The 10620-nt window shown below is 46.7% G+C and overlaps 1 protein-coding gene across 1 annotated transcript; it reads right to left on the bottom strand.

Moving 5' to 3' along the window:
- Nucleotides 1-29: 29 nt before the first annotated feature.
- Nucleotides 30-9553, bottom strand: lrp3 (low density lipoprotein receptor-related protein 3). Its single transcript, XM_075472107.1, has 7 exons — nucleotides 9294-9553; nucleotides 6620-6758; nucleotides 6336-6541; nucleotides 5451-6067; nucleotides 4781-5253; nucleotides 4261-4393; nucleotides 30-3661 (listed from the first exon to the last, which is right to left on the bottom strand). Exons 1-7 carry the CDS (start codon nucleotides 9361-9363, stop codon nucleotides 2840-2842), a joined length of 2460 nt encoding a protein of 819 aa, XP_075328222.1. The 5' UTR covers nucleotides 9364-9553; the 3' UTR covers nucleotides 30-2839.
- Between the last annotated feature and the right edge of the window lie 1067 nt (nucleotides 9554-10620).

Below are 10620 nucleotides of genomic sequence, written 5' to 3'. Positions count from 1 at the left end.
TTTTTTTTAAAGAAATGGGGGAAATGAACTGAAGCTTTACCTTTATTCATTCCAGGCACCATGAAACAATGACTGAGCAGAAAGTGGAGCAGGTTTTTATCAGCACAATGAGATTGTGGCATTTCTTTGAGCAAAAAAACACACAACTCTAATGTCAATAAGAAATGCTTTCATACCAACATATGCTGATCATGGTCTTTGCCAAGAACAAAGCCTTAAACTCAAAGCAAAAGAAGATGGAGAGGTTATCAGTCTGATGTATTTATGTTATGATACGTGCCGTTTGACAAGTGCAGTTACTGTGAAGCATATTAGAAAAGATTTAATTGATTAAAGATGGGAACACATGATCCCTTTCACCGAGACCACAGCTGTCAAGAAGACTTGTTGGTTGCAGCCCAACAAGCATCAAGGCATCGAATGTCACCAAGTTTGAATTATTACATAAACTCAACTAAGGTTAGAGGAAAATTACATTTCCGTCTTTGACTCCCTGCCATAACAATCCAAGAGAAGAGCTTCCCGTCACAGCAGTGAACATCAAACTTGTCGGTTGCACTAAGTTGCGTCACAAAGCTGTGTCCAGGCTGACTAAATCTAATCTACAAACATGTAAGCCACAACTGTGATTTATGAAAGAACCTTCGATCATTACAATAGCAGGAAAGGGGGGGGGGGGGGGGGGGGGTTAACATTTTTTAAAACTCTAAGTAAATAAATGCATGTGTTTTTTCTTAAAGAAGGGGACAGCTTGAAAAAGTCTGTAATGGCACGTAACATGTAGCAGCAATTTATTACTAAACTAGGAAAAAAGCTCATGAGGGTGGCATGGCACATTCAGATCACTTAATGACAAAACAGCAGGAAAGACTATGTATTCAGCACAGGAACCTGACTCCCACCCCGCCTTTGGCTTCTGGTAACGTCTCTGTAAACTACTTCCTTACTGCGAGCGACTGACCCCTCAAAGAGATCAACAGATAAGAAAAAAACTGTTACATTCTTACAAAGTCCAACGTCGATTAATAAAAGATTACCAGTGTCATATGACAGGCAGACGAGCTTTACAAAAAGCATCCAAGACACAAGCGATCAGTTCAATGTTCATCAAGGCAGAAAGAATGATTAAAAAGTAGCTGTGAAGTCTGAAAAATAGAGGGCTTTTTGTTATCGTCCCATCGTAGAAAATTCCACTGCACAGATGGGCATGTCCACAGCACAGATGGGCATGTCCACACGCAGCCCAAACATCCTCCGGGAACAGTGTGCAGTCTGCGGTATGGCTGGGATCAAGAGGAGCCCTCTCTGCCCAGCATTTCCTGGATAGTCACAGAAAATCTTCACTGCACTGAACAGAAAACAGAGCAGACGCAAATACCGTCCAGATTCTTTAAGCGAGGACAGTTTGGGTCTGATAAGGGGAGGACGTCCGGCAGAGCAGATTTACAGGCCACATCCTTGGATTCACCTCAGTGTTCATACAAGTTTGGCTTTATAGAATGAGCAATTTAATAGTGAATTTGGTGCAAGTTTCGAAACATGAAAAAAGATGACAGAAGAAGAATATGCAGAAAACATACTGATGAGGGGTTTGACTGGATGGAACTGCTGCAAGCTTCAGCCAAACAGCACAAGCATAAAGGGGACTGTTTGACATTTGGGGAAAATCCACTCTTATTGTTAACCATATGGGTGGTGGCAAACAACCAGTTAGCTTAGCAGATAGACAGGAAAGAGTTGGAACCAGCTATCCTTGCCAACCACCTTCATAGAGAGCTTGGTGAGCTTTCCAGACTACAGACTATGATCCAAAGACAAGCTGAATCAGCAGCTGCTTCGAAACAAAGCAAGTCATGTCCTAAACGTCCACACTTTAGTTTAAAGCCACCTTTCATGGGGAAGTTCATATTGATATATTTGTTGTTTTCAACAAATTCCAGAAAATAACGTAACAAAATGGTTTGGCTTGGCTCCAATAGCTCCAAAACTAAACAAAGTGCAATGTTGAACCAAACTGAAAGATATGTTTAATTACCATGGACATGGGTTGGTTTTTTTTATGTAGTTCCTGTTGTTTTAACTGCATCTTAAATGCCGCTGCAGCCACAAATACTCAATAGTGCATCAAATGTGATAGAGCCCACAACTTTGCCCTCCTCGAATCTTGTTGAGTAATGTGTGTAGCGTCCCGTCTCGTTTGTCAAATGTCACACAGGCTTTTTTAGGATATGAACAAACAGCTTATTGGTTTTTGACTTTTCATCCAAAATATAAGATATCATCCTTAAATGAGATGGACAGGCATGATGTCGACTCATACAACAGAACGGAAAGAAGACAGTTCACTCAGTAGGCTTTTATGGCTCACAGTATATAGCGGTGTGTAATGGCTTTGGGTAATGACACAGAAAAAAACTGTTTTTTTTAGTTCCAGTTGCTGAATCTGAGTTGATTTTCTGGAACAGTTAAATTTTGCAACAAGTTAATCGGGGCTGTCTCTGCGCATTACATCACAGAAGGGAACATCAAGTTCCTCAGTGAGCTTCACAAAGAGATTTACAACAAGACTACAAGGAATGCTGGTTTTATTCATCTCAGGAAAAGACTGCAGATGCATCATTTTGTATGGCTGCACACTGTAAGCATTCAGAATATTAAATGGTATAATATTCTTCTGGGTGTGATACTGGGCCTCCTAACACTTGGAGGGGAAAGGTTCGGTGCCTCCCCTCTGAATCTGGTGCAGACGCAGTTCAAGGACACTTCATTCGAGCAGAAATCAGGTCTCAGCAGTGAGAGGAGTATCTGACTCGGGTTTTCAGCGGAGTCTCCTCCCTCCTCACGGAGAGCTTTTCTGAACCAGCGGCGCCTGCTCGCTCCTTCTCTCGCTCCTTATCTCGTCCCTGCATAGCTCGTCCACAGTAACGTGGCTGCCGGTGTCCTCTGCTCTCACAGAAGAAGACGCGGGCTCAGGAGGTGAGGTGACCTCTGAAGCCTGCAAGTGAATCTGGGTCGACTGTGTTTGGGAACTGCTGGGAACTACAACGGGTGAGACGGGGGACAAGGGCCCCAAGGGTGAGTAACGTCTCAAGGAAACACCCTTCAGATTAACTGCAAGCTCCAGAACCAGTTTTCTAGATGGCCGACGGTGGCAGGGGGGTAGAGAGGATAACTGTGAGGTGGGAGGAAGTCTGTTAAGGGCTGAAGGGTCACTTGGACAAGGTGTAGGAGGCCCCGACTGTGGAGTTCCGGGGCTGCTGACAGGTGACACCCCCTCGTCCTCTGGACTGTCCACTGAGTGCAAGGAAAGAGGTGATGCGGGACTCTCCGGCGTGTCAGACTGCAGGTCCATCACAGCCGAGCACCATGAGCTCGGCAACCCCCCCACACTGACCTCATCGCTGAGTCCAGTTCCTGTTGCGGCCCCGCCCTCGGGTGCCGGCTCCGCCACAGTTTGGTAGCAGTGGAGCCCCAGTGTGATCTGCGTGGGTCCAGGGGGGTCCAGCAGTGGGGCGTGGCCTCTGGCTCGGCCCCCGCTGTGGAACAGACGACTCCACAGATGCCCGAGGCGCCGCCGAGAGGAGGACGAGGTGGAGCGCCGAGTCGAGTGGCGCCTCATCTGTCTACGCATTGCCAACCGAAGGTTCTGCAAGACGGAGGTCTGGAACAAGAAGAACCAATCAGTTAGGTTTCTATTTCACTGGAGATTTCATTGAGTACATCTCTGTGCAAAGGTCTTGAGCCGCCCCTCATTTCTTTCTATATTTTCATATATATATGAATATAAAATCTTAACAAGCATGAATATCAATACTTGGTATGAGCACCAAGCTTTTTTGTCATTTCTGTCTTCAGGAATAGTTCTCCGGGCTTCTTGAGGGACATCCCAAAGCTCTTCTTCGGATGTTGGCTGCCTTTCGTTCTGCTCTCTGTCGAGATGATCGCACACTGCTCCAGTTATGTTGAAGACCTGTTCTTGTGTCGTTTGTCATACCTCAGCCAGAAATAAGGTCCGGGTTTAAAAAAAACGAACATCCCCTTTAAGTGGCTTGTCAAACCAAAGAAAATTCTATTTCTTTGAAAATGATCAGGTACAAGAACTGGACTGAAAACAAGTGAAAAAGCAACCAAAGACCATTTAAAAAGCACATTTAAAAGATTGAAAGAAAATCTGGCACCTGGTGATCAAAATATAAAGAAACGGGGTTGGACTCAAGACTTGTGCACAGCACAATACACCACTGTGCACGTATGTGTTACCTGGGTGGGGTTGTACACTGGGAAATCCTCCACTGGAGGAATGAGACCCTGGGCTATCAACTGACCATATGAAGGAGGAGCTTCTCTCTGAACAAACTCTGCCTCCATGCGAGTCATCTGAGTCTCAAAGGCTCTGCAAGCAGAAGGACGGGGAGAGCAGAGGGAAAGAGAACAAGGGATCAGAAGAGATTATGCAGACTGACAGATAAACTGTTTAAGATTCGAATCCAAGCAAACCGTTACACTTTTTTCGACCACGGCGAGCACTTTGAAACGCACATTTCTACACTGTTGGTGAGGAGGATTAATGAAAATGTTGTTTAGCGTAAAACAAGCGTTGCTGGGGTTTGGCTTCTTTCAACAGATCTCCCCAGGCTGTCACGTGTGCAAAAACTTGGGTATTTCCTGTTCAAACCTAAAACATTTACAAGTTCCAACCAAAATGTTGGCGATTGATGTTTTTAAAGCAGAAAACCAACAGAGAGACGATGCACGTGGACTGAGGAGGAGGAGCGCTCACCTGTATTCTCTGTTCCTGAGGGAGTGGAGTTTGAGGGCACAGCCGAGGGCAATAACCAGCAGGAGACTGCAGACCAGACTGCCAATCAGGACCACCGTGATCACCTTCCTGGGCACCGCAGCCAGGCAGTCCGTCTCATCGCTCCCATCTAAGCAGTCCTCCTGGCCGTCGCAGCGCCACGTCTCAAAGATGCACAGGTTGGTCCCGCAGTGGAAGTTTCCTGGCTGGCAGTCATAGCAGTTCTTCTCGTCCGACCCATCTGGGCACCTCTTCTGATTGTTGCAGCGCTCCGACGCCGGGTAGCACACTCCAGTGCCACCTTCGCATGGGAACTCCCCGTCTGCGCACATCGCGCATTCCTCCTCATCGCGACCGGACGGGCAGTGCCAGTAGCCGTCGCAGCGCTGGCGTTCAGAGTAGCAGCCCTGATCACTGCCACAGGGACGCTCGCCAGGGAAACAGTAACCTTTGACCTGGGAGGGCGGAGGGAGGGACACATCACTGTTTAGACACCGAGAGGACTGCTTGGTTCTCAACGGAGCTGTTACTTGTTTCAAATGAGCAGACCAGTGACAAAAGTTTGGATTTTTGAAGACGCACTGGAAGACCGATTTAAAGAGCTCAACTACAAGGTGTGTGTGGTATAGAAAATGAAAGACAGCTGCGCTACCTGGTACGTGGCATTAAAGCCATGTCCCGGGCTTTGAGGCTGCGCCACATACAACACACTCATCTGGCCTCGGCTCGACTCCAGCAGCGCCGGGCGCCTGTTGTTATGATGCGACAGCACCTGTAAGAGATGCTCCACGTGCTGCAGCAGGCCGTCGTAGACATGCAGAGAGTCCCCGGGCCCCAGCAGCAGGTCCAGCTGCAGCACAATGGGTTTGGGGTCCTGAGTGTCCAGCAACCAGGAGCACCTCAGCTCGGACACAGCGCTCCGGTTAGGGTGGAAAAAGTCTGGAGAGGCAAAGGAGCCGTAGAAGTTCCCCAGACGTTTGCCACAGGTGGTGTCGGGGCAGCCCAGCTCATCACTTCCATCGGGGCAGTCTCTGGCTCTGTTGCAGCGCAGGGTAGCAGGCAGGCAGCGGGTGGTCTGGGCCTCTGTGCACGGCAGGGAGCCGAAGGGACAGAGGCCGGGCCGGGATTCAGTGGGAGGGGGGGAGCAGCCGCGCTCATCTGTAGCGTCGCCACATTCATCCTGACCGTTGCACTTCCATGAACGAGGAAGACACTTGCCGTTCCCGCACAGAAACTCATCAGACTGACAGCGGCTCTGACCAAGGTGACCTACAGAGGATGGACATTCAGACATGAGCAGAGAATCTGATGCATCACTGATCATTTCTTTGTCAAGGACGGCACAGCTTTAAAAGGTTTTTCATGAAAACAGTAACAAAGAAAAAAAAGTGGACCTAATTCAGTAACACTGCTGGAGGAAAGGCGGTAACACTAGTTTGTGTATTTCACTGAGCTTGTGGTGGTTAGGGAGTGGGTCACACATCTGCAACACTTTTAACAATAATAATGTCTTAGTAGTCTCCTCTTTCCTGCTTACCTCTGATGTAGGAGAGCCGGAAGCCCTGGGCTTGCCCGGAGCTGTTGGTCTGAGAGCGGAAGTGCAGCCAAACACGCCCCCTGGTGGAGATGAAGGGAGGAGGCAGCACTGAGCCACACAGCCTGGATTCTCCACTCCACGTTGGCGTCAGCAGGAGCCAGTCTCCCACGCATCTCGCTGACTCGGCAACGTCAAAGTTGCGGAAACTGGAGCACATGATCGTGTTAGAAACTGACTCGGCAGCGATGGAATGGGACTGTAGTTGATGTGTGAGGGGATTCTACCTGACGGTGATGACCTCTCCTGGACTTCCCTGTATACGCCAGCTGCAGTTGATCCCAGGTGGGTAGTTCACAGGCCAGGAAGGGCTGTAGATCACACCCCTCCGCTCTGTGTGGACCTCCACCTGCTCACTGCAGCCCGCTGGAAGAGACAGACGGACATGTCAGCTTCAGTGCAAAAAAAACACTTAACAGGTATTCATTCATTCATCCAGGATCAATCTGGGAACTCTAAAGAAAACATAAAATATTTTATGTTGGATCTTTTATTTCTGAACTGTATAAAAACACAACATATTATGTCCTAACAAGGCATTGAGCCTGGGGCTTTTGAGGGGAGGGCTCTATGCTGATTGCATGAGGGCCAGAACAGAAGCGGCAGCAGTTAAACCGGCAGCCAAGGCAACAGCGTCTCCTGCTGCCATCACACCACTGCTCCAGGGAACATCACACAGAGTGAGGCGGCCAAGAGCTCCAGGAATAAAAGGCACACCTCTGTGTGGAGAACAGGCGCTGGAGTCAAATGTTTTTGGAAAAAATTCAAGCATTATGGTCGTGGAGTTTTTGTTGGAATCCCTAAATTACGACATCAGTGTAATAAAAATGGGATGGATGTTATTTCATTCTTATGTTGAGAAGAAAGGCACAGAACAGCTGCTCTAAAAGCCTCTCACCAACAGAGGCAGAGCTCGACTATTTAACAGCGATTATTCACCTCCGACATGCAGCTCAGAGACAGCTCTGCTGAGTGAGAGTGCGTTTCAGGCTTTCTTGATGCATCAGTGAAGTCAGCAGCAGTGAAGCAGGACGGGGGGGGGTCGGTCATTAAAAGCTCAGTGATGGATATCGACAACCAGGACATGTCTAACTTGGCACACGTTCATGTATCCTGTGTCTGTTTGCTGCAGTGATTCTGAGATTTTCATCTGCCTGCCCCCCCCCCCTTCCCTTCCCTTCCCTTCTCTTCTGTTCTCACCTCATCTCAAGTGATCACGATTTTATGTGTACGTTTCCTCTGTCTCCAAACGCACAGTTGACGCTTTACAGTGGAAAATTAAGGATAAAAAGCTCCAGGATATTCTGAAAAGTGGATGGATGTCCTGGTGGAGGATGAGAAGAACCCCAACAGCAGACTTGGGGCAGGAGGGGAGGGAAACAAAACTTAATTTATTACAAAACAAACAATAAGTGGCGACTAGCCAGAGATCCAGAAAACTAAAACAGAAGACAGGAAACAACAAAACCTGACAATAAATATGAACATGAACAAAAACTAAAGTTGATCAGGAAAGCATGACGTGGTAAATATCTGGCAATGACTGAGACACTACAAGGAGACTATATACTGTGGGGAGAGTGACTAGTGAACGAGTGTACCTGAGGGTAATGAGCACAGGTGAAGGCAGCGCAGCTAATTAGCAGACAGGAAGGGACTGAGGAAAGCTATGGGTGAGAATGTGAAACAGACCTGAGGACATAGAACCAAAAGAATAAACCATTAAACCATGAAAAAGCTCAAAAGACAGGAAAAAAACAGAACCCCAAAACCACAGATCATGACAGTAACTTGATCTGGATAATGTTTTCAGTGGTGGAAATGCTTTGGTGCAGCTCTGATACTTAATTAAAATGACTAAAAACAACCTTGGTGTAAAAACCTCCTTGACAGGAAGAGTATCTATAGTAATGATAGTTGTCGCACCGTTCCAGCGGAGTAGTAAGTGCAACATTTCCCAGCTGAGGTATAAAGTCGTTTAGTAAAGCAGGTGGATTAAAGCTGCGCTGGCAGCTTTAAGCTCCTCAATTTTTCATTTCTGTTGTTCTGAAAAAAGCAACATATAATCCTCTGAAGGCCTGAACAACACGGAGATGGGATACTGGTGTCACCATGAACAACATGGGAGTTCTGCTTCCAAAGCTGGAAAACTGATAACAAAGCAATATGTCTGGAAGTGTGCATCCGTGAAAGTGAATGGGACTTCCTCTGAGAACAAGGCCGGCCAAATGAGCACCAGCACATGGTCGGGGTAGTGTTTGTTTTTAATGAAACCTATGAACTACTTCCCTCCCTGTCACACACAGCCTTCTGAACTCAGTTTGCGTTGCTTTAGCAGCCTTCTCCTTTGTGCTCATGCCAGTAAGGTGCAGTGCATGATAACACAGGGGAAGGGGGGGGGGGGAGGGGGACTGAGTGGCTGCAGAAAGGCAGTGATGTAATGCTTATAGCAGCATCACATTTGTGAAAGAGCATCCATGTTTCTACACTAACCCCGATCATTTACCCACTACAGATCAATGCGGCCGCAGGTCTCTGCTGGATGACTGATAGACCCTGCTCACTGCACGCGATAACAACAATGAAATCTAAGTCCTGCTACTCAATAACAATCTGTGGCAGAGGCAAAAACAAACCACAACCACGACCATCCAGGTGTGGAGCAGCAGGTTTTAGAGAGGCAGGGATGTGATCATATCAGAGGATTAAAATGCCTCCATCGGTGTGAGGGACGCAAACAAAACCCGACACACGCAGAATCTGCGCAGTCAATGTTCGTGGTTAATGATAATCAGCATCACTTGGATGCCATCGTGTGCGTGCTTGAGGCTTAACGACAAAAGCCACATAAACAGAGGTGCACAGATCTGCGGGTGTAGATGCATTGTTGTTGTTTCTCACCTGCACAGAGCAGAGGGCAGTGGATCCTCAGCAGCCCGAGCAGCATCAGCAGCAGCCCCGTCTGCACCATGCTCCCTCCGGTGGGGGCGTCCGCTCTTACCTCGGACACGATTTCCACCGTTTGCTCGACATCTGCGTGATCCGGCGAAGCTCCGGCATCTGCTGTCAGCTCTGACACACCGACGGCTCCGCGTTTGATGGCATTGTGTTCTTTGCAGGGCCAACCGGGACGCCAGAGTCAAGGTGGCTGCAGCAAAGCACATCGCTTCCGGTTTGAAGCTTCAAAACAAAAGCAAGATTCGCTCAGGAAACACGCAGCACTTTAGAGGACCAACAGCTCAAATGAGTAGTGCTGCCTACCTGGAAATACATCTCGGACGTATTTCTGACACTTTATTTATTCAAATTATTTAACATTTTGTTAAACATTGTCTATATTGTGTGTTGCCTGTTTATTATTCAACCAAAATTGATGCAATTTGCTGTTTCAGATGTAGTTATACCCCCAGAAACAAAACTTAATAACACACATTAAAAACTTTTTTCAAAGCCAACTAAACACAAAAGTAATTTACGGCATTAGCACACAGTAGGAGCCCCACTCGAAACTTTTCAACCCCCAGCTTTGTCCCTACTTTTTAAATGTACTCAAATGATCGCTCAAACCAGGAACAATAACTGGAACAATGACGGAAGGAAATGAGATATTGAAATATTGAATATAATCGTAAAAGAAATATATGTAAATATATATAACAAAATAAATCAATAGCAAGACATGAAGGGGTTTCAAATTAAATGAGTAAAAAAAATTGAAGAATTTAAGTGAGCTCAGAGAACGACTCGAGAAGTGATAATATTTATAATAACGAATCTAACTATTCAGTTTTTCAAGGGACGGTTGGCAACCCTAGTTGAGGAGTTTTGAAAGTAAATAATCTTCGTTATCTGTCAATCCTGCACTGTACGTCATTTAAAAAGTACACGTCTTATTTTGTAGGAAAAAACAATAAACTTCCGCTGTTACAGAGGGTCTCTGGGCACTCGGATTTTCCCATTTAAAAGGCTCACATCCGTGTCACTTTTTATTTGTGTATCTTTTGAAATAGATATTTGAGTTCTTACTAGAAAAAGTTTTACGAGCATTGTTCAGGCGTGGAATGATATAAAGAGTCTGCTGCAGTTTCCCCCAAAACCTTTGTTATGATTTTGTTTCGTTGTCGCCACCGTGTGCTGAGAAGCTTGTACTGCAAGTTACTCTGACAAAGTGAAAGCTGTAGTTTGCGCAAATTATACTGTTCCGTTTACAAATACGCTGCCATAGGTG

Source organism: Odontesthes bonariensis, chromosome 1 (genome assembly GCF_027942865.1).
Source record: "Odontesthes bonariensis isolate fOdoBon6 chromosome 1, fOdoBon6.hap1, whole genome shotgun sequence".
Classification (NCBI taxonomy): Eukaryota; Metazoa; Chordata; class Actinopteri; order Atheriniformes; family Atherinopsidae; genus Odontesthes; species Odontesthes bonariensis.
This window is presented reverse-complemented; position numbering and strand designations above follow the sequence as displayed.